Consider the following 24,101-nt stretch of genomic DNA (forward strand, 5'->3'; position numbering starts at 1 on the left):
TGGGGCTCCAATTGGGATCCTTAAGCTGTTCCTTGCACTTTGTGCCACCTGCGCTACTGCCCGACCCCCAGTTTTCTGTTTCTTAGAACAAGTGGTGATTTCATGAATTTTTACTTAGTCATTTGACTTTTTTCTCTCTTTCTTTCTTTCTTTCTTTCTTTCTTTCTTTCTTTCTTTCTCTCTCTCTCTCTCTTTCCCTCTCTCTTTTTCTCTCTTTTTCTTTCTTTCGTGTGTGTAGTTCTAGGTATGTGTTACATTCTACCAAAATGGAGGAGTGTGTAGCTAAGAAAAAGCAAAAATAAATACCCTAGGCAATTTCTAGGAGATATGATCTGATCTCATTCTTGATAATACTTTCCTACTGTCATCTTGGATGAAGTTTGAAGGAATCATGTTTAGTGAGATAAGACAAAGTGAAGAATGAAGGTGGGATCTTCTCACTCACAGACAGAAGTTGAGAAATAAGAACAGAAAGTGGAAAAACAAAATATAACTTGGATTGGGTTTCTTGTATTGCACCAAAGCAAAGGACTCTGGAGAGGCGGTGGGAAGGGTGGTGGTTTCTTTCACGTCCTGATACATGATAGTGGAGGAGGATCTAGGCTGGGAGTGATAGTGTTTTGGAGAAAATAGAGAAAATTTATACATGTCCCAACAACTATCTGCAGTAAAACCATTAATCTACCCAATTAAAAAAATAATTTCTTACTATCAGAGACATGTCACTTCATCTTTTTTTACTTTTTTATTTACATCCAGGAGGTACCTAGGTATTTTTTTTAATTATCTTTTTATTTATTGGATAGAGACAGCCAGAAATCAGATGGGAAGAAGGAGATAGAGAGGGAGAGAGACACCTGCAGCACTGCTTCACCACTCGTGAAGATTTCTCCTTGCAGGTGGGGTCCAGACATTTGTTATACATTTTGTCAAATTTTCTACCACAGACGATCTCTTCGGCTGTCTGCTCAGAAAAAATCAGAACAGAAAGAAAAACAGTATGTAAAACTGAAAGCAAAGAGATGTGCTACTCCTGTAATCATTGATGAAATTCTACCCTCCAAAAAAATGAAAGTGTAAGTAACCATAACTTCTGTCCGTTGGCATGTTTATTTTATTTTGTTGAGACCGAGAATTTAAGAAGGAAGGGGAAAAAAGAGAAAGACATCAGCAGCCCTGCTTCATCACTTAAAAAGCTTCCCCTCTTCATGTGGGGACCAGGGCTTGAACCTGAGTCCTTGTACACTGTAATGAGTGCACTTAACCAGGTCTCTGGCATAGGATTTTTTTTTTCCCAGTTGAGTCTTATGGTTAGTTGCAAGAAAAGATAATGTTTATTCCTCCTTTTATCTTTTAGAGGATATTTTGCTATAAGCAATGACCTATTAGCAAGAGTGATTTAGAGAATACTGTCACACACATATATTTTAATATTTTATTTATTTATTTATTTATTTATTTATATTTATTTTTGAGAGAGAAACACCAAAGCACTGCTCAGCTCTGGCTTATGTGGTGGTATGGGGGATTGAACCTGGAACTTTTGGAGCTTCAGGCACGAGAGCCTGTTTGCATAACGATTATGCTATTTCCTCTGCCCGAGAGTATTTTATTTGCTTCAGAGAAATCTAAAGATAGTTTTTTTGTTGGCCTGGGTTCATTGACTGAATAATGCCAAGGCAGTATTTATGCGTATAGAGCTTCTTAGTTTCTTCCTTGTGCTCATTGCCTGACTGTTACATGATAGCTATGATTTCTCTAGATATCTTTTCCACAATCAAATGGAAAACAAGGATATTGCAAAATAAGAGGGGTTGCACTCATCAGGAAAATATTTTCCTGTTCTAAGCAAAATTGGGGCCATTAAAATGGTGCTATATTAATAATGAAAGATATTAGAGAGGCAACTGTGGGTCTCCCACTTGATTGCTTATGAGCAGTTAAAGTCTTATCACTTGGGCAGGGGTAGATAGCATAATGGTTTTGCAAACAGACTCTCATACCTGAGGCTCCAAAGTCCCAGGTTCAATCCCCTGCACGACCATAAGCCAGAGCTGAGCAGTGCTCTGGTTAAAACAAAAAACAAACAAAATCTTACCACTTGTCAATATTCACTTTCACTTATGTTGTCAATCATAACCTATGATATATATATATATATATATATATATATATATATATATATATATATGTGGTATAGGTGACCTGATAAAGACTATTTGAAGAACCTTCAGTTGAAACATGTTGTCTTAAAGAATGAGAAACTTTTAGCCATATTAGGTTTTGGAAAGGGGTGGTAAACAGTAATCTTTGAGGATATTGAGAAAATAAATTTTTTTTTAAAAAGATTTTATTTATTCATGAATATAGAAGGAGAGAAAGAGAGAGAGAAGAACCAGACATCACTCTGGTACATGTGCTGCCAGGGATTGAACTCTGGACCTCATGCTTGAGAATCTAATGCTTTATCCACTGTGCCACCTCCCGGACCACAGAGAAAATAAATTTTTTAAAATTATCTTTATTTATTTATTGGATAGAGACAGCCAGAGATTGAAAGGGAAGGGGGAGCTAGAGAGGGAGAGAGAAGGAGAGACACCTACACCACTGCTTGACCATTTGCAAAGCTCTCCTCCCCCCCCCCCCCCCCCAGGTGGGGACTGGAGGCTGGAACCCGGGTCCTTACACATTGTATTATGTGCCACCGCCTGGCCCCGAGAAAATTAATTTTTGTTCTTCAAATTCAAGGTCTAACAATAAAAAAGAGCCAGAGGAACAGGAAGACGGTAGTGCTTATCAAAATACTCCTGAAAAGGCTGAGTCTTCAGAGAAAGCCAAAGGCAGACAGACTGTACCATGTATACCACCTGGAAGGTATGTTTCTTTCCTGAATTTAAACTTCAGAGTTGGTGCTAGCTAGAAGACAGTGTACCCTGTAGAACTTGTGCCTTGCCATTTTCTTTTTTTTCTTTTAAAATATTTATTTATTCCCTTTTGTTGCCCTTGTTTTATTGTTGTAGTTATTATTGTTGTTGTTGTTGGATAGGACAGAGAGAAATGGAGAGAGGAGGGGAAAACAGAGAGGGAGAGAAAGACAGACACTTGCAGACCTACTTCACCACCTATGAAGCGACTCCTCTGCAGGTGGGGATCTTTAATCCAGTCCTCCTGCTTTGCGCCTCCTGCGCTTTACCTGCTGCACTACTTTCTGACTCCCATACCTTGCCATTTTCAAGGCTTTGGTACCGCATGGAAACACCATGCATGGCAATAGGAGAGCTTCATTCATGGATGACGATAAATTATTACTTACATTTTTTATTTAGAGAGGGAGAGTGAGAGAGATAGGAGAGAGAAGACAGTATATTATAGCTCTGATATGTCATCCATTGTGTTCCCATGTGGTACTTAGGCTCAAACCTAGGAGCTTGTGCATGGGAATATACTATAATGAATGATTTCCTGTTGAAAATGCAGTTTTTAGTTTTTCATTATTAGTAAGTAATTGGTGAATATTTTTATAGGCAGAGTCTTTTCTCTGAGTTGCCTTCTTAGGTTAAGAAAAAAGAAATGCTTTGATTAAGGGTATTAATGTTTACATTTATTGCCAATTTTATTTCTGAAATGAATGTACAGTCTTACAGTTCAACTTTGAATGAATATATATATAATTTCTCTACTTTTAAAATGATCTCAAATTTACTTTGGCACAATATTGATGTAATATTTAATTTTTCTTTGCTGAAAAATTTCATTACTGTTGTTATAAATGTCTTTCCTATTATTTCTTCTTGAGGGAATTACCTGCTTGCCTTTTCTGTTTATCTATAGGTAGTCTTAGGGTTATTCTCATTACTAAGAATGACCAAATTAAATGTTTGTACTTCTTCAAAAGTGTTAGCTAATTTATGAGTCACAAATATTTTACAGAGGAATAAACTGCCTCAAGTTTTCTTAAGTAACATAAGCAGAAGATGAACTGACAGGATTAGGTTTTAAATTTTGAAGTCTGTCCTCTCTATCAGAGCACATTTTACATCTATTAAACTTTGGTCATACTTGATGCAAATACATTTATCACTTTGTTAATACTTTAATTTTTCTTGTGCTGTAAAGCTATCATTATAGTATGATTTGTGGTATTTGTAGTATCTTTTTCTAAATATTTTTTATCAGTGATTTAATATAGGTTTACAAAATTGTACGATAACAGGGGTGTAATTGTATACAATTCCCAGAACCACGGGTCTATGTCCCTATCCATATGTAACTACATACATACATATATCTGCTAAAAACTTCCTTATCACTTTGTATCAGCAATGTTAAGTGGTTTTAAACATTAGATATTTTTTTATTCCCTTTTTTTTTTTTTGCCTCCAGGGTTATTGTGAATCTGCTGCTCCTAGAAGCTATTTTTTTCTTTTTTGTTGCCCTTGTTATTCTTGTTGGATAGGACAGAGAAAAATTGAGAGTGGAGGGGAAGACAGAGAGAGGAAGAGAAAGATACCTGCAGACCTGCTTCACCGCTTGTGAAGAAACCTTCCTGCAGTTGGGGAGCTGGGGTCTCAGACCAGGATCCTTAACATCAGTCCTTGCGCTTTGTGCTGTGTGTGCTTAACCCATTGTGCTACTGCCCAACCCCCTTCACTTCCTTTCTAAATCACCCTTACACCTATTACTACTTCTAGGTGTCTTTTCTTTTCTGGCTTCCTGTGGTGTTTTCCAGATTCACTTTCATTTCAGTGATGGCATAAAAACAAGATTCCTATTGATAGATGCTTCATCTTTATATTGCTTTTGGCTACTTTTATGAAAGTTTAATATTTTGGTACAATGCATTTTTATTTCTATAGCGTTTCTATTTATGTTAATATCTATTTTATTTCAGTTTGAAAATTTATGTAATGCTGTTTAGATTATTTTGGATCATTGAGTTTCTATTTTATTTCAACTCATTTATTCATTTTCCCTGTAGGCAGAAGATTTTAAAGAGTACTGAGGAACAAGAGTTGGAGAAGAGAATGAAAATGCAACAGGAAGTGGTGGAGATGCGGAAAAGGAATGAAGAATTCAAGAAAATTGCTCTCGCAGGAATAGGTCAGTTTGGCTCTGGTTGAGTGGAGCTATAAGGGGAGCTTCTTGTACTCTTTATAGGGTCTCTGAGTAATAGAAGGTGATTTCTTTCTTTTTTTAATTTTTAAAGCAATTCTACATTTATTTCAACCACAGGACTACACAAAACTGGAGTGAAATAAATATTAATGAGTTTAATTGTAAACTCCACCCACTCCTACTTTACTGTTTTTTAAAGTTTTTTTAAAATATTGATTTCCTTTTTGTTGCCCTTGTTTTTATTGTTATTGATGTCGTCATTATTGGATAGTACAGAGAGAAATGGAGAGAGGAGGGAAACACACAGAGAGGGAGAGAAAGATAGATACCTGCAGACCTGCTTCACTGCCTATGAAGCTGCTCCCCTGCAGGTGGGGAGCCGGGGGCTCCAACTGGGATCCTCATGCTGGTCCTGGCGCGTTGACCCACATATGTTTAACCCGCTGCGCTACCACCCGACTCCCTCCAATCCTACTTTACTATTACAGTATAGTCCCTTATTAGAGTGGTGAGTGTCCTTCCAATTTCCTTATGCTTTTAAGTTTTTAGAAAGTTTTCTATTTCTAATATTTAAGATCTAAGTGGGAAGAAGATCACAATAAATACCTGTGTACTTATCACCCAATTTAAGAAATAAACATCCCCAACTCAATAAAAAGGTGTTTTCAATAGTGGCATAAAAGTTTTTTGTTTTGTCTTTTTTTAGGACTCTAGATAGAGGTTTTACTTATATTCCAAAGATCATTACTTAGGACATTTTACATAATTGGACCTTTCTTAAAGAGTGCTTTTCCTTCCCACATCTGACTGTAGAGGGCATGCTCGTCTTTTGCAGAACCTTTTTTTCATGAAAACTTCAAGTAGAACAAGTAGTTCCCTTTTTCTCCTTATTTTCCTATGTACTAGGAAAAAAGGAACCAGGATTGATCTAGAAGATAAGTTAGTGGAGCAGACCATTCTTTCTTCTGGGAGATTAAAAAAAAAAAACTAGGGAGAAATCTTATGACTAAGGAAGCTTAGTGGGGTCAGAGTTCTGCTTTGTTCTGACATAGAGTTGTTATTGAGGGAGTTAGAGCTAGAGTGCTGCTTACTGGATTGAAAAGGCACCCAAGGAGTTTATAAGTTTTTTCTTCTAGAGATTTTTTAAAAACATTTTTATTATTATTTATTTTCCCTTTTGTTGCCCTGATTGTTTTATTATTATTGTAGTTATTGTTGTTGTTGATATCATCATTGTTGGATAGGACAGAGAGAAGTGGAGAGAGGAGGGGAAGACAGAGAGGGGGAAAAGAAAGATACACCTGCAGACCTGCTTCACCGCTTGTGAAGTGACTCCCTTGCAGGTGGGGAGCCAGGGCTTAAACTGGCTTTTAGAGATTTTTATTAAACTCTTTTATGTCAATCCAGACTTTTCCTGTCAAAAGTATTCTAGTTACTCTGTGCCTTCCAAACTGTGATTTTACCTATGAGATAGAATTCTTCTTACTTGTTCTACTACCTGTTTATAGCCTGATTAGATGACCTCAAACCTAGTAGTACTCAGTGAATAAGGCACGTACTGTACTGTCCCAAGTTTTTCATTTTGGGGATTTATAGGTAGATAGTCAACAAAGTCAGATCCATGGTAATAGAAATGTCAAAAAGAGTAGAGGGAAAGGGGATTTATAGAGTCTATTCTTAGTGTTACCTGAATGGTTCACTGTGTTCTTCACACAGGGCAATCTTTGAAGAAACCTGTGAGTCATGTTACCAAAGCAATTGACTTCCACTTCCGCACAGATGATAGAATCAAACAACAGCCTAAGAACCAGGAAGATTATAAGGAAGTGGACTTTACATCTGAACTGCGAAAGCATCCTTCATCTCCAGTAGGTTGATGAACTAAATGAATATTCCTTTTACTAATTTATAGTGAGGGTTTTATATACAGCATTTGTGTTCACTATTTATAATAGAGAGAAACTTGGTTTTAAGTGGAGATAAATTTAAGAGCACAACTCATGCCATACCATACTAGAAACCCATAGATTGAATCCTAATACTACATGAGAGCATCATGGATGGTAGGGGAGCTCCATAGATGGTAGAACAGTATTGTGATGTCTTTCCTCATAGAAGAATGAGAAAATTAACCTGGGAAGGCCATTGAGAAGAGGTGCTATTATTGTGAATGCCTGAGGCCCCAGGGTGCATAAGGAAAATATAAATCCTCAGTTTTCTCTATTAGCTATGTGATCTCATATAAATCCCTGGGAACCATCTTATCAGTTTGTGAGAACTGAACTGAAAATATAAAAGACACAGAGCTGTATGTGGCAAATTATAGTTACAGGCTTTTACAAGTTGCATTGTTATAAAACTATTGATAAGAGCTTGTGTCTTCAAAGTAATATGCAGAATATAATAGTGCTTGTATTGAAAATGGAAGTGAGACAAACCCTTGAAATTCCATGCAGTTTTGTTGCCAGAGTACTGATAAAGACAGTAACAATCCTAAATAATTCTTTTAAAAAATTTTTTTATATTTATTTTCCCTTTTGTTGCCCTTGTTGTTTTTCATGATTGTTGTAGTTATTATTGTTTTTGTTTGTTTTTGTTATTATTGTTGTTGCTGATGTCGGCATTGTTAGATAGGACAGAGAGAAATGGAGACAGAAGGGGAAGACGGAGAGAAAGATAGACACCTGTAGACCTGCCTCACTGCTTGTGAAGCAACTCCCCTGCAGGTGGGGAGCTGGGGGCTTGAACTGGGATCCTTATACCAGTCCTTGCGCTTTGTGCCACGTGCGCTTAACCCACTGTGCTACCACCCAGCTCCCCAATCCTAAATTATTCTAATACTCAGAATCTCTATTTGCATTTGCAGTCATTATTGCCCTTGGTTGAAATTGATTCTTTTCAGTCTTAAGCTCTGGGATGTGCTTGTTCCTCTGAGAAACAGGTCCTTGTAGAGTTCAGTTTCCAATTAGAGATCAGTTTTATCAAATTTAATAATCCATGAAATAAACTTCATCATTTAGCTGGGGGGAGAGGGGAAAGTGGATATGTGGGGAGGCTATTGTGCTGGCAGCTATTTGATCTAATCCAGTCCCAGAAGCCTGTTACATTTTGTTTGTTTGTTTGTTTAGCACTTGTTCACAAACTGACAATTTAAGAGTAATTTTGATTTTTGCACACTCTTTCAGTACTCTGCTATATTTGTCACACTTTCAAAACTCTTCACTTGGGGAACAATTTCTTTCTTTACAGGCCCGGGTGACTAGAGGATGCACCATTATTAAGCCTTTCAACCTATCACAAGGAAAGAAAAGAACTTTTGATGAAACAGCTTCTACATATGTGCCTCTCGCACAACAAGTTGAAGCTTTTCATAGACGAACCCCTACCAGATATCACTTGAGGAGCAGGAAGGATGATTCTGGTAAGTTGTTTGCCAATACTAGAACTGACTGAAGTCTCCTCTAAACTTTTAAAAAATCTATCTACAATCTTGACCACCTTGTTTAGTAACTGACAAGTAAGAATCAAGGTAATTTGGTTCCATTACATATTAAGAATATCTTTGTCATGTATCGTAAGTATTGTTGTCCAACTCATGTATCGTAAGTATTGTTGCACTACCTCCTGGGTTTCTAGAAAAACCAATTTTAGAACTGGAACAAAGCCCTTACAATAAAGCTAGAATAATCAAAAAGCTTACTTGTCAGTAATAAACAAAATGGTTTGCATTACCATTAGAAAGTAAGTAAACCAGACACATCAATTTTAAGTTCACAAGATGATCCCCAGTTAACCCAAAGTTTGCCTTCATATAACTTAAAGGATGTTTGTTAGACTAACTGACCACTGGACTAAGGTGTGTTGTGGGAGGCCAGTTATTCTGTCATTTGGCATCTCTGGGCTGCCCAACTGAGTCAGCACCTATAGGTAAGAGGTTCTTGGCAGGAAGATAGGTGAATGTTTGTGATCTCGGTTTGCAGTCCTGCTACCCTCCAAATCTGCTGTGCCTAAGATCTCCCGAGACCCACAGACTCCTGTATTGCAAACCAAACATCGTGCAAGGCCTGTAACATGCAAAAGTGCAGCTGATCAGGAGGCTGAAGAGCTTGAGAAACTGAAACAGTAAGTTCCTCTGGCAGTCTTTTGAGGGAGAGTTGTAAAATTACAGTCTTTCTTTTTAGTTTTTCTTACAATGGGACCGTATAACATTTGAGTTAGAGACTCAGTAGGCTGTGCTCTCTAAAGCATGGAAAGGATTACAGAGATCTCCTCAAGTTTAAACTAATGAGACAGAGACTAGGGTGGGAGAATTTATAATTCCATTTAAGGAGTGTCTTCTTAAGTTACTTTAGGTTAGCCCCCACCCATTCATAGCTACCCAAGGGTGATAGCCCAGGTTATTACTAATGGAGAAAGCTGGAACATAATGTAGTTGGCACATGAATTTGTCTCCTATGAACTTCCTTTATGAAGAGAAAACCCACTACTTTTTATTTTTTTAATTTTTTTTAATTTTATTATTATTTTTTTTAAATTTATTTTTATTTATTATTAATTTTTATTTAAGAAAGGAGAGATTAACAAAGCCATAGAATAAGAGGGGTAAAGTTCCACAATTCCCATAACCCGATCTCTATATCCCATCCCCTCCCCTGATAGCCTTCCCATTCTCTATCTCTCTGGGAGTATGGATCCAGGGTCGTTGTGGGTTGCAGAGGGTGGAAGGTCTGGCTTCTGTAATTGCTTCCCCACTGAACATGGGCATTGACTGGTCGATCCATACTCCCAGTCTGCCTCTCTCTTTCCCTAGTAGGGTGGGTCTCTGGGGAAGCGAAGCTCCAGTACACATTGATGAAACCCCACTACTTTAAAGTGTTAGGAATGCCTCTTTTATTCTTTGCTATTGCTACAGAGATAGAAATAATATCTATGGAGAGTAGAACTTTTGCTGTGAGAATTTTATGTGTAATCTTAGTGATTATTATTTTTCACCTACTGGCCTACTTTGTTGTTTGTGTAGTTTTCATTAGATTTTATTTTTTATCTAAACTCTCACCTTACAGGTATAAGTTCAAAGCACGAGAACTTGATCCCAGAATTCTTGAATGTGGTCCTATCTTACCTAAAAGACCACCTGTGAAGCCACCGACTCAGCCTGTTGGCTTTGATTTAGAAATTGAGAAAAGAATCCAGGAGCGAGAGTCAAAGAGGAAAATAGAGGATGAACACTTTGAATTTCATTCCAGACCTTGCCCTACTAAGATCTTGGATGATGTTGTGGTAAGAATGATTGAGGCTGTACAGAAGTGCCTTCCTTATGACCTAAAGTCTACTATTCACAAATGCCTATAACAGGGCAATAAGGGAGATATTATATGTGTAAAAGAAATGTTTTAAGAAACATGATAGTACTATTAGAATTCAAGGAGAAAACTTCTTTCCAAATAGAAGGTTCAGGACATAAATACTTTCTGGAGGAGGAAGCATTTTCTCTGAACCTCATAGTATATAATGCACTGTGTATTAGCTGATATTAATGTGGTACTGCTCCAGATTCTTTTTGTATGTTAGCTCATTTATTTTAACCACAGCCCCTTTAATTATCACCAGTTTTAGATAAGGCATTTAAGGCACAGAGGGGTTAAGTAGCATTCCTAAGGGACTCGGCTAGTAAATGATGGAATAAAAATTCTGGTACTTTGTCTCTAGACAGTCTGATTTTTTTTTTTAATTTTTTATTTATAAAAAGGAAACATTGACAAAACCATAGGATAAGAGAGGTACAACTCCACACAGTTCCCACCACCAGATCTCCATATCCCATCCCCTCCCCTGATAGCTTTTCTATTCTTTATCCCTCTGGGAGTATGGACCCAAGGTCATTGTGGGATGCAGAAGGTGGAATGTCTGGCTTCTGTAATTGCTTCCCTGCTGAACATGGCGTTGACTGGTCAATCCACATTCCCAGCCTGCCTCTCTCTTTCCCTAGTAGGGTGGGGCTCATACAATCAACAATATTTATACACCTTTACCATATTTGAGAGCTACTCTTTCCCTGATACATCTTTTTGGTCCTTCCGCCAGCCATGACATCATCTCCCCAAACAATAATTAGGATCTACCTGCATATCAGATTTCAGGCCCAGGCAAAAAACAAACAAACAAACCCACTAGTATAGCCACAGGCCCTTTGGAATATAAAATATGCCTACTAGCTACCTACAAAACAGAGGACCCCCCAGCTCTTCATCTGCACTATTCCAGCCTTTAGGTCCATGATTGGTCAACAATTTGTTTGGCTTTGTATGTTAACTCTCTTTTCAACCTCCAGGTTCCAGTTGCTAGCATTATGCCAACCAGACTTCCCTGGACAGACAGTCCCACCAATGTAACAATCTGATCTTTTTTTTTTTTTGACAATCTGATCTTAATGCAACACTATTGTCTGTCTGTTATATGGTAGAATATGGACTTGTAGAAAAACAAATGAATTGGACTATATATAACATTGCTCCCAAGCAAGCCTTTTCATTCCTTTTATTTTTTCAGATAGAGTGAGAAGAGAGACACCACAGCGCTGCTTCACTGCTTGTGGAGCTTCCCTGTTGAGCATCATGGGTTTTTTGTTTGTTTTGTTTTGTTTTTGAGTTCGATCCCCAGCAGCACATGTACTAGAGTGATGTCTGGTTCTTTCACTCTCCTACCTTTCTAATAAATAAATAAAAGGTCTTCTTAAAAAAATTTAAAGAGGGATTCGGGTGGTAGTGCAGCGGGTTAAGCACATGTGGCTCTTACACAAGGACTAGTGTAAGGATCCTGGTTCACGCCCCTGGCTCCCCACCTGCAGGGGGTTCGCTTCACAGGCGGCGAAGCAGGTCTGCAGGTGTCTAGCTTTCTCTCCTCTCTGTCTTCTCCATCTCTCTCCATTTCTCTCTGTCCTATCTAACAACGACGACATCAACAACAATAGCTACGACAATGAAAACAAGGGCAACAAAAAGTAAATAAATAAATATTTAAAAAATGTTTAAAAAATTTAAAGATGTATTTAATAATAAGAGGAGGAGAGAGAGCCAGAGCATCATTCTGGCACAGCTGATGCTAGGGATTAAACTCAGGACCTCATGCTTGAGTGTTTGGTACTTTGTTTACTATGACACTTCCTGGGCTGTACCTTGCTTTTAATAACAATTTTTCCTCCAAATTCCTGGCTTTTCACTATGCTACAGTTAAAAAGATTTTTTTAATCCAGTTCAAATAAGACCCTCTTGATTTTAAATACTGTTTTATGACTTTATGCCTCAGCCTCTGAAGTAATTTTAAAGGGAACCTTCACTATGCAAACAAAAAATTTTTGCCATAAATAACAATAATAATTGTATTAGTATTACTTTTTTAACCAGAACATTGCTCAACAGTGGCTTAGGGTGATTTGGGGGTTGAACTTGGGACTTTGGCGCCTCAGGCATGAAAGATTTTGCATAACTACTGTGCTATTTCCACAACCCTAATAACAGACTTCTTAAAATTAAAGATTTACTTCTTAATGAAAAAGAAAAGCCAGTGCATCAGTTCAGCATATGTGATGCTGAGGATTAAATGCAAGACTTCATCCTTGAGAGTCTACTGCCTTATCTACTGTGCCACCTTGTATGCCGCCTAGTAGCTTACTCTGATATAAAGCTTATTATGTGCCAAGTTTTATTTTTATTTTACTTTACTTTTTAAAGCTCTTGCTGGTATTGAAGTTGTCTTTTGTTTATTTATTTTTTAGTTTATTTTGGATAGAGGCAAAGAGAAATTGAGATGTAAAGGAAGGTGTGGAAGAAAGAGAAGGTTGTAGCACTGCTTTACCACTCATGAAACTTCCCCCAGCAGATGTGGGCTGGGGGCTTGAACTCTGGTCCTTGCACACTGTAGGATGAACATTCTATTGGGTGCGCTGCCACCTGACCCCACAACTTTTATTATAAGAAATTTACTTTATATAATAACTTAGTTCATAACAACTCTGAGATAAACACAGATACTATTTTCAACCCATTTTACAATTTGGAGACAAAGGTTAAATAACTTGATCTACATCACAGATTTTATAGTGGCGGACTGGGATATGACTATGTAGTATGCCTCCAGGGTCTGTGCTCTTATATTAAAATAGACAGCTTCTTTTAAAATAGAAGGTTCTGAATCAGCAAGATTGCTCACCTGGACAGCATGCCCGCATTATCATGCACAGACCCAAGTTTCAGACTGACCCTTACCACACTGGAGGAAACTTTGCTATGGTTGTATTTTTCCTTCTCTCCCTTCTCTGTCTCTCGAAATTCTTTAACATTCACTTCCATGTTACTGATCATACCTGAGCTCCACTTCTGCAAGCATTGACTTGGGAAATTGTTTTGGCAGTTTATTGTAATTTGGAAATGCTGAAGTGAGTTGATTTGTAAAGAAGTTGACTAAAATTCATTGAGAGTTAATTGAATGAGATCTTAGGTCTAGACTGGCAGTGTACTACGCTATGCCTTCTTGAGCTTGATGCTGGTTGTTTGCAGTACTGAGTAAAATTTTGGGTGATTTCACTTTAACTCTTGGTTTTGGAGAATCAAAAAATAAAATCAATACTAAAAGGGAATGGCTTATTCATAGAAAGACTTTTATTATTTTATTTACTTTTCTACAAGGAGCAGAAATTTTATTTAGTTAAAGAAAGAAAAAAAGATACAGAATAAGGACTTGAATAGAAAATGTAGATAGTAAATGTAGATAGAGGGAGAACAAGCAGGAATGAAATGTATACTTATTATTTGTTTGTTGTTTTACCAGAGCACTGCATAGCTTTGTCTTATGGTGGTGCTGACAATTGAATCTGGGGCCCCAGAATGTCATACATGAAAGTCTATTGTCTTTTCTCTGTCTCTTTATTTTTTGCATATTCATGGTGCTGTCTCCCCAGCCCTATTTACTTTTTGAAGTTGGTGCCAGGTCTAAGATTAGGTGTCTTAATTTCTAGTCTTATACTTTTGTATGTGAGACTGGAAATGAACCCAGGACCTTGTGCTTGTATGAAATTGTGGAACTACTTCTCTTACCCAGTTTTTCTATATTTTTGAGAGACCAACACATCACTCCACTATCCATAGAGTTCCCTTGGTGCTGTCCATAGGGCTCCCATGTTTGCTGGGAATAGAATTCAGGACTTGATACATGTCAAGACATGTTTTCCCCACAGAACCACTTCTCAAGTTTTCAGTCTCATACTATTATAGCAGAACAGAAAAGCCTGCTTTGCAGAGCCCAGATACTGTCTGCCTGTCTGCCACTGTTTCCCATCTCTGTGGTCCCTGGTACTAAAGTCTTGCCATGTGTCCCAGTAGTGTTTCATTGGTTCACTTGCTTGTGTTCAGAAGGTGGCAAAAGACAATGGGGCTGATGAGAGATGGACTTGGGCATCAGTAGGCTCTGAGAGAGAAAGAGAAGAGATGAGATGAGAAAAGGGCTCTTGGGGCAGAGGTGGAGTGATGAAAGCCTTGAGCTTAAGGGTTTGAAGTGTAAACTTGATTCCCACATCATTGGGAAGCTCGGGCACCACAGAAGTGGATGTGGTATCAGGCCAGTGAGTAATTTTAATTAGTCTCTGAGATAGCATAGCTTCAAAGTAATTTCCTAACTTACTGATAACAATTTAGGGTCATATCCTGCCTTAGGGCAAAATACTCAGCCCCTGAACCCACATCTTGGACTGTTTTTCCTAAATGTATATTGGGTCCACTCATACTATACACTTTTTAAACACCACCTCTCTATAGATTCTAACCCTGGAGGCAAAATATATATATATCTTAATGCACATTTTGCCAAAGAATACATGCAGGTGCTCTACAGACATATAAGAATTATTCAGTATCATATTAGAGTAATGCAAATTGAAAACCATCATGAATTACCACCTCATATTGGTGAGAATGACATATATCTATATTGAAAATAGCAAGTACTAGGGGGAGGATGTGGGAAAGAGAAGCTCTGGTACTCTGTTGGTGAGAATGCAAACTAGTGCAGCCCCTATAGAAAACAGGCTGGAGCATCCTTAAGATGCTTAAAGATAATAAAATGTATCACTCCAAGGCATATAGTTTGACAGGATATATGTATACCTGTGGTCATAGCTCCATCTGCAGATGACTTACCTAGTAGACCTAATGTCTACATGAGGACCTGGGTTTGAACCATGGGTCACCTCAGAAACGTTGGGGGATGGGGCTCCCCGGGGGAGGGCCTGAGTTCATTGATTACATAACCCCATAATGACTTTTTCCAGTCACCTGTTGATGGCATTTAGGTTGACTCTGTATTTTGGCTAAAGTGACTTAATGGAGCTATGACCTTTCAAACTATATGCCTTGTAGTGATATTTTCATTTTAAAAATTATTGAAATAAAGGCTCATATTTTTGTGAACTACTTGTTCTTACTCTTTGCTCACTTTTCAGCAAGTAAATATTAAAGTAGCCCTTTCCAAACACATTTTCCCCATTGCCTTTTGAGTGTAATACTTTTATAATTTTTATGAAACAGTTCATAGGAAGATCTTGTACCTACGCACAAAATACTGCCCCACCATCTGTTCTGACTTTGTTCTTCTCACCCACTGACTCATTTTGTCTTTTCCTACATGGTGCTTCATCTATGCAAGACAAGCACTCTATAGTTAAGCCACCTCCCAAAACCCTTGTGTATAATGCTTAACTGTATATAAAGGAGGTTTAAGGAAAACATTAACATTAGTTTGCTTTCTGTTGCCTTTGTTGCCTTAAGTGTTTTTCATAACTGCCAAAAGAGATTTTTTGTGAAATCTTTTCTTAAATTTTTATTTATAAAATGGAAACATTGACAAGATTATAGCCTAAGAGGGGTACATTTCCACACCATTCCTACCCCCATTGTGAATCTTTTAATTTTCTTTATTGGGGAAATTAATGTTTTACATTCAACAGTTAAGTACAATAGTTTTTACATGCATAACATTCCCCAGTTTTCCATATAACAATACAACCCCCACTAGGTCCACTGTCATCCTTCTTGGACCTGTATTCTCTCCCCTCCACCCCCACCCCCCCACCCCAGAGTCTTTTACTTTGGCGCATTACGCCAATTCCAGTTCAGGTTCTACTTGTGTTTTCTCTTCTGATCTTGTTTTTCAACTTCTGCCTGAGAGTGAGATCATCCCATATTCATCCTTCTGTTTCTGACTTATTTCACTTAACATGAATTTTTCAAAGTCCATCCAAGATCTGCTGAAAACGGTGAAGTCAACATTTTAAATAGCTGAGTAGTATTCCATTGTGTATATAGACCACAACTTGCTCAGCCACTCATCTGTTGTTGGACACCTGGGTTGCTTCCAGGTTTTGGCTATTACAAATTGTGCTGCCAAGAACATATGTGTACACAGATCTTTTTGGATGGGTGTGTTGGTTTCCTTAGGATATATCCCCAGGAAAGGAATTGTAGGGTCATAGGGTAAGTCCATTTCTAGCCTTCAAGAGTTCTCCAGACTGTTCTCCACAGAGGTTGGACCAATTGACATTCCCACCAGCAATGTAGGAGGGTTCCTTTGACCCCACACCCTCTCCAGCATTTGCTGCTGTTACCTTTTCTGATGTATGACATTCTCACAGGAGTGAAGTGGTATCTCATTGTTGTCTTTATTTGCATTTCTCTGACAGTCAAAGACTTGGAGCATTTTTTCATGTGTTTCTCGGCCTTTTGGATCTCTTCTATAGTGAATATTCTGTCCATGTCCTCTTCCAATTTTTGGATGGGGTTATTTGTTTTCTTGTTGGTATTGTGAATCATTTTTACTGAATGCAGAAGCACATCTTTATTTACTGCTCTTCTGTTATAATCCACTTTTGGAATACTACTACATATCAGATACATCTTTGCCTCGGTTGGATAAAAATAACATAATGAAATACAATGCGCTCCTGTACACCCTCCCCCCACTTTTTTTTTTTAAAGGAAGAGATTTAATCTTATCATCAAGGTATGCCCTGAGATGTCTAATTGAGTTGCTTGTTCTTTCCAGGGTGTTCCTGAAAAAAAAGTACTTCCAGTCACTGTTCCCAAGTCACCAGCCTTTGCATTGAAGAATAGAATCCGGATACTCACCAAAGAAGAAGAGGTAATTTCCTGAAAATAGGGTTTTCTTTTTGATAACTTCTGCAAAATCAATCTAAACATTAGTCTTTCTTAAACTTAATTAACTTCAAAGGCAGCCTTTTCTGCTTGGAGTTGTTTTTATAATGGATATGGCTAGTCCATTATATTTTTTGCTTCTACAGAAGTAATGTGGATGGTAAAGGCAGCTAGATATAAACAAACAGTAGGACTATATGCTGCAGACTTACAATCTTATAAACCACACTTGGTCACATATCAAGAAATGATTAAAAAAAAAAAAGTAAGATATGGATTTGAGTCTTCTGGCTTTCAGTGACAACTGGTTATAACTTACTAAAGACTTGTTTATATAATCATTATCTTTATAACATGAATCAAAAGTTGAGCCCTTTATTCTTAGCCTGGATTATTATCTATTCATTAACATTTTAAATTCCTACTATGCTGTTAGCATTTACCTTGTCCTATTACCATTAACCCAAGGATTGCTGAGGTAACTGTATGGTGATGGTTCAGGAAATTTTGGGGGTAAGGACTGTCACTGTGACTTCACCACTCTGGTCTGACTTTTTAGAGGAGAGCAAAAGAAACAGTAGCACTAAAGTTTCTAATGCAGTGGAGAGCAGGCTTGAGCCTAGTTCATACACATAGCAAAGCAGCATACTATATAAGTAAACTGTTTTGCAACCCTTGGTTTGTGGAGTTGAATATGTAAATTGTCATTGATCAGACAAGTTTCTTGTTACATTTCTCATTTTATCTATAAATATCCAGAGTTAGGGTAATTCTATAGCAGATCTCAAGCCTAAACCTTTTTATAGGTTCATCTGAAACTAAAATACACAGTTATCTTATGTTACCAACTTGAACCCAAACAACTTGGTCCTATTCTGAGTTTGGGGACCATTAATTCCCAGTCACATGTATTAGTGGAGTTTGGAGACTTGGTGAAACAAGAGGCTAAGGCATATGCTCAATTGGTACCTTTCTTCTGCTCTTAAGTTTACTTATACACTTTGGCCCCATTTAGTTTTTATTATTTATTTATTTTCCCTTTTGTTGCCCTTGTTGTTTTCCCATTTAGTTTTTGCAACCTTCCTATGAAAACCTTTAGATCCTTAAAGAGTAAGTTTGACTTATACCAAATGCTTTCATATAGGACTTACCCCTCTGAGTTGTTAGGTGACTTAGATGCTGTCTCTTTTGGGTATAAAAAGAAATTAAATGGGCCAGATGGTGATGTACCTGTTAAATTTAATAGTTTGTACATGTGTAACATTTCCGCATAACAATACAACCCCCACTAGGTCCTCCTCTGCCATCCTGTTCCGGGACCTGAATACTCCCCCCACCCCAGAGTCTTTTACTTTAGTGCATTATACCAACTCCAGTCTAAGTTCTGCTTAGTGTTTTCCCTTCTTATCTTGTTTTCAACTTTTGTCTGTGAGTAAGATCACCCTATTTCATCTTTTATTTGACTTATTTCACTTAACATGATTATCTTCAAGCTCCATCCAAAATGGGGTAAAGAAGGTGAATTCACCATTTTTAATAGTTGAGTAGTATTGCATTGTGTATATATACACCGTAACTTACTCAGCCACTTAACTGTTGTTGGACACCTGGGTTGCTTCCAGGTTTTGGCTATTAACACTATGAACATAGGTATACACAAATCTTTTTGGATGGGTATGTTTGGTTCCTTAGAGTATATCCCCAGAAGAAGAATTACAAGGTCATAGGGTATGTCCACTTCTAGCCTTCTGAGAGTTCTCCAGACTATTCTCCATAGGGGTTGGACCAATTTGTACTCCCACCGGTAGTGTAAGAGGGTTCCTTTGTCTCCAAAATCTCTCCAGCATTTGTTGCTGCTACCTTTTCTGATGTATGACATTCTCACAGGAGTGAAATGTTATCTCATTGTTGTCTTTATTTGCATTTCTCTGACAATCAATCACTTGGAGCATTTTTTCATATGTTTATTGGCCTTTTGGATCTCTTCTATGGAGAGAATATTCTGTTTATATCCTCTCCCCATTTTTGGATGGGGTCATTTCCTTTCTTGTTGCTGAGTTTGGTGAGCTCGTTATATATTGTGGTTATTAGCCTCTTGTTTGATGTATGGCATGTAAAGATCTTCTCTCTGGGAGTTCTCTTTGTTTGGGTGGTAGTTTCTTTTGCTGTGCGAAAGCTTTTTAATTTGATGTAGTCCCATTGCTTTATTTTTTATTTAATGACTTCTTTTATATGTCTTCTGATTCTGAAAAGGTGAGAGAGCAAGGATTTTCATTTCTGTTTTTTAAAAGATTTTATTTATTTATTGATGAAGAAGATAGAAGTAACCAGACATCACTCTGGTACATGTGTTGTCAGGGGTTAAACTTGGGACCTCATGCTTGGGAGTCCAATGCTTTATCCACTGTGCCACCTTCCAGACCACAGGATTTTTGTTTCTTTCTAAATTGTCACTTTCCCTTTAGGAGCCAGAGGAACCAGTAGTGATAAAAGCTCAACCTGTGCCACATTATGGGGTGCCTTTCAAACCTCAAGTTCCAGAGACAAGAACTGTGGAAGTGTGCCCGTTCTCTTTTGATTCTCGAGATAAAGAACGTCAGTTACAGAAGGAGAAAAAAATTAAAGAACTGCAGAAAGGAGAGGAGGTAGGTGTTTTTTATTTCTGCAAGTAGTATAATGCTATTCTTTGATCCCTTAAAATTGTTTTTTTTTGTTTTGTTACATTTTTAGCTATAAAGTCATTGAATTCCTTTGATCTCCTTAAGATCCTTATAAAGGATAACTTGGCCAAGCAGTTTTAACTTGGTTCAAGGAGGTTAAGTTAAAAACCTGGATTTCCATCTGAACCCATTACTCTTTCTGTTAGACCATGCAACTTTGAAAACTGGCTTTTCCTGTTTTTAGGATTCATCCAGATATTCTGGAGCACTTAGTGCTTTTTGTTTATAAAGGACTTTTCTGAAATCTTTCTATTCTTTTCTACTAGGTACCCAAGTTCAAGGCACTTCCTCTTCCTCATTTCGATACCATTAACCTTCCAGAGAAGAAGGTGAAGAATGCAACCCAGGCTGAACCTTTCTGCTTGGAAACTGACAGAAGAGGTGCTATGAAAACACAAACTTGGAAACACCAGGTAAGGGGGCTGTGAGGGGAAACAGTTAAAATGTTAGGACTCACTCTAAATTGAGCCAGCAAATTAATGACCAGATTGTAGATATTTTAGAAATTATAGGCTACTTTTATAGGAGAGAGAGAGAGAGAGAGAGAGAGAGTGTGTGTGTGTGTGTGTGTTTCTATACCTTTTAAGTCACTGAAAACTAGAGGCTAAGTGGTGGTGCACCTAGTTGAGCTCACACATCACAGTGTGCAAGGACCTGGATTTAAGCCCCTGGTCCCCACCTGCAGGAAGGAAGCTTCCTGAATGGTGAAGCAAGTCTACAGGTGTTGCCCTCTTCCTTCTCCCTCTCAACTTCTCCCTTAACAGTAATGATTAGTCTATTTTTGTATATTCCTGAATTTCATCATTAAAAAAGATAAATAAATTAAACAGTTTAATTATTCATATTAGGGTGCATATAGTTGTATGCACTGGATTTACATACAAGAAGCAACAGATTCAATCCTCTAACACCTATAGTTACAGTTGTTTGGGTCTCTTGTCAATAATAAGCAAAAATACACTTAAAAATTAGTGTGTAAATAAGGTTCACAGCTTACTTTTGTTTGCTGTCTCTAAATTCGTTTAAATCTATAGGCTCTTCTAGAATTGTCAAATAAACTGGATTGTTTCCCTCTCCCTCTCTCTCTCTCTCTCTCTCTCTCTCTCTCTCTCTATATATATATATATATATATATATATATATATATATCATTGTATTCCCATAGGTATAACTATTCTACCTCCTGTATTTCCTGTAAAAGGACAGTTAGTTGTAGAGCTTCATTGAAAATATTTATGTAAAGAGTATTTTTTTTAAAAATGTAGAGAATAGTTGAAAAAAATTCTAGGTTCATAGCATTGGGAAGAATACTTTATAAACTATCACACCAGGGATATTTAATGTCTACTTATTTTTGCTAGAGAGAACTTAATGGGTCTTAAATATACTGTCTAGTTCTTGATGCATTCAAATATTGTCAGTCTGTTCTTATTGTATAGGGAATTTTATGGGACTTAGATCATACCATCTGCTCTGTATTGATAGTGGTAATCATGGAAAATTTGCAGTAGCTTTTCTAACAGACTCTCTTTCTACTAGCTGGAGGAAGAGCTGAAACAGCAGAAGGAAGCAGCTTGCTTCAAAGCTCGTCCAAACAATGTCACCTCCCAGGAACCCTTTGTTCCCAAGAAAGAGAAAAAATCTACTGCTGGTAGTATTTTTTATATGTATATACTTTGTCGGGTTGGGTAGAATTCTCTGACCTCTCGGAATGTTCTGGGTTTTTGTTGTGTCCAGACAATTAGAAGCACTTGCCTTTTCTTCCTTATGTTCATTAGAAGCAAAAAAAATCTTTTTTGCTTCTACTGAACATAACAGTTACGTTGACTTGCAGGTGTGTAGTAGCCAGATTCATAGAACAAAAGCCTGGGAAGAGGCAATAGGTATTTCAGCAACATTTATTTACCCTTTCTGAAGAAAGGAGAGCCAAAACTTTTTTCTGGAGTTCACCTTGAAGTTAGACTTAGCTACAACACGTTTGATTGCTTAAACACTAGACAGGGCATCAATTTTTCTCTTACATGTCTCAGATCACTGTATAGTTTTGTGCGAGCTACTTGTCTTTTCTCTTAGCTGAATGATTTCCAAGGATCCTTCCAATTTTTATATGTAGTTTATTCCACCTTTCTCCTAGCAAGACTCCTATTGTTCAGCCATTCTGTGTGGGTACCTGGACTACCTATTGGATCCAATGGGGTTAGGGCTATTCAAGGCTTCCTTGTACACCAATATTTTTTCTCTTTCTGTACTAAGAGGGCCTTTCTGGTTCTCTAGTTCAGGAACCCTTTCAGCTGGCCACTGAGAGAAGAGCCAAGGAATGGCAAGAACTGGAGAAGAAAATGGCTGAGGTAGAAGCCAAAAAAGCCCTGCAGTTGGAGGAGGCCAGACAACAGGAAGAAGAGCAGCAGAAGGAAGAACTAGCCAGGCTCCGGAAAGAACTGGTAACTGAGCAGTGTGATCACTGACTAACTGGGGGTTGTCTGCTCTGTTTTTATTGCTGCCAGGGTTATCACTGGGTCTCAGTGCTACTACTACGTATCCCACCGATCCCTGCAACCCTTTTTTTTTTTTCTTTTTTTCTTTCTATTTTTATTAAATAAGACAGACAGAAATTGGGGTGGATGGGGGCTGGCACATCTGGTTAAGTACACATAGTACTAAGTTCAGGGACCCAGGTTCGAGCCCCTGGCTTCCCCACCTGCAGGAGGGATGCTTCACAGGTAGTGAAGCAGGTGTCTTTCTCCCTCTGTCCTCTTCCACCCTCTCAATTTCTCTCTGTCCTATTCAATAAAATGGAAAAAATGGCCACCAGGAACAGTGAATTCAGAGTGATGGCACCAAGCTCCAGCGTTAACTTGAGGCAAGAAAGAAAAAAAGAAATTAGGAGGGGGGAGAGGGAGATAGAGAGGGACACCTGCTTCACTGCTCGTGAAGTTTACCCTTTGCAGGGGGTGGGGCAGGGACTCAAACCCAGATTCTTGCACCTGGTAATGTGTGCGCTTAACTGGGTGCGCCACTGCCTGGCCCCCGTCTACAATGTTTTATCTATACCGTGTCTCTTTCCAGAGAGAATCTAAAATGTCATAGAAAAACACATCAAAGTCAAATGAAAGGGACTGGAAGATAGCCACAGGAGCTTGCACACAAGTTCCTAGGATTGATTCCCTGCATTAGTAACTATAACTAAGTGGTACTTTGGTCAAAAAAGATGATTTCTTTCAGACTTAAAAATAATATATTTTGGGACCAAGTGGTGGTACACCTGGTTGATTACACACATTACCATGCACAAGAAACCAGGTTCAAGCCCATTGGTCCCCACCTACAAGGGGGGAAGCTTCATGAGTGGTATAGCAGTACTGTCCCTCTTTATATTTTCCTTTTTTGATTTCTGTCTCTATCCAGTAAAATTAGTAATAAAGCTTTCCCTCTGCAGGTGGGGACCAGAGGCTTGAACCTGGGTCCTTGTGTGCTGTGTTGTGTGCACTCAACCTGGTGTGCCACCACCTGGCCCCCAATAAAAATATTAGACAGTAGGGAAGAACATGGAACTTGTATTTTTTACTTCCTCTTAATATCTGATTCAAGCTCCTTAAAGTCATAATATATATTATCCAACTGCTCTACACTAACACAAGCGGTGAAGCAGGTCTGCAGGTGTCTGTCTCTCTCTCCCCCTCTGTCTTCCCCTCCTCCCTCTATTTCTCTCTGTTCTACCCAACAACAATAACAACATCAGTGGCAACAATAACATTAATGACAACAAGGACAACAAAATAGGATTTAAAAAAAAGGATAAGTAGTTGAGGTTTTATCTAAAAGTGCAAGACCAGCAGCCGATATAGCTATTGACAGAGGTGACCATGGCCACAAAAAGGCTTTAGGGATAAACTACTAAAGAAGCATAACTTCTCAGCAGAATCCAGGCTAATTTGGTAATGGATGGGGGCTAACAAATGAACACAGTTCCTACTGTAGATGTGCTTCCTAAACTGTTTTCCAAAACCAGTTGTTCTCTCATGCTTTAGTTTTTAACTTAATTTTTTGTTTATTTTATTTATTTTTT

The 24,101-nt window shown here is 38.0% G+C and overlaps 1 protein-coding gene across 9 annotated transcripts in view; it reads left to right on the forward strand.

Moving 5' to 3' along the window:
• TPX2 (TPX2 microtubule nucleation factor) overlaps nt 1-24,101 on the forward strand; it is a 53,934-nt gene that overhangs the window by 26,056 nt on the left and 3,777 nt on the right. For 7 of the 9 annotated variants that reach the window (XM_060188110.1, XM_060188117.1, XM_060188140.1 and 4 more), the window contains 12 exons: nt 948-1,076; nt 2,749-2,874; nt 4,979-5,100; nt 6,832-6,983; nt 8,365-8,536; nt 9,096-9,237; nt 10,179-10,395; nt 17,206-17,301; nt 19,781-19,960; nt 20,302-20,448; nt 21,575-21,686; nt 22,289-22,476. In XM_060188110.1, coding sequence (XP_060044093.1) covers nt 948-1,076; nt 2,749-2,874; nt 4,979-5,100; nt 6,832-6,983; nt 8,365-8,536; nt 9,096-9,237; nt 10,179-10,395; nt 17,206-17,301; nt 19,781-19,960; nt 20,302-20,448; nt 21,575-21,686; nt 22,289-22,476 — 1,783 coding nt within the window. The remainder of the gene's footprint in view (nt 1-947; nt 1,077-2,748; nt 2,875-4,978; nt 5,101-6,831; nt 6,984-8,364; nt 8,537-9,095; nt 9,238-10,178; nt 10,396-17,205; nt 17,302-19,780; nt 19,961-20,301; nt 20,449-21,574; nt 21,687-22,288; nt 22,477-24,101) is intronic. The other 2 variants (XM_060188157.1, XM_060188165.1) reach the window with 2 other exon arrangements.

Source organism: Erinaceus europaeus, chromosome 1 (assembly GCF_950295315.1).
Source record: "Erinaceus europaeus chromosome 1, mEriEur2.1, whole genome shotgun sequence".
Lineage (NCBI taxonomy): Eukaryota > Metazoa > Chordata > Mammalia > Eulipotyphla > Erinaceidae > Erinaceus > Erinaceus europaeus.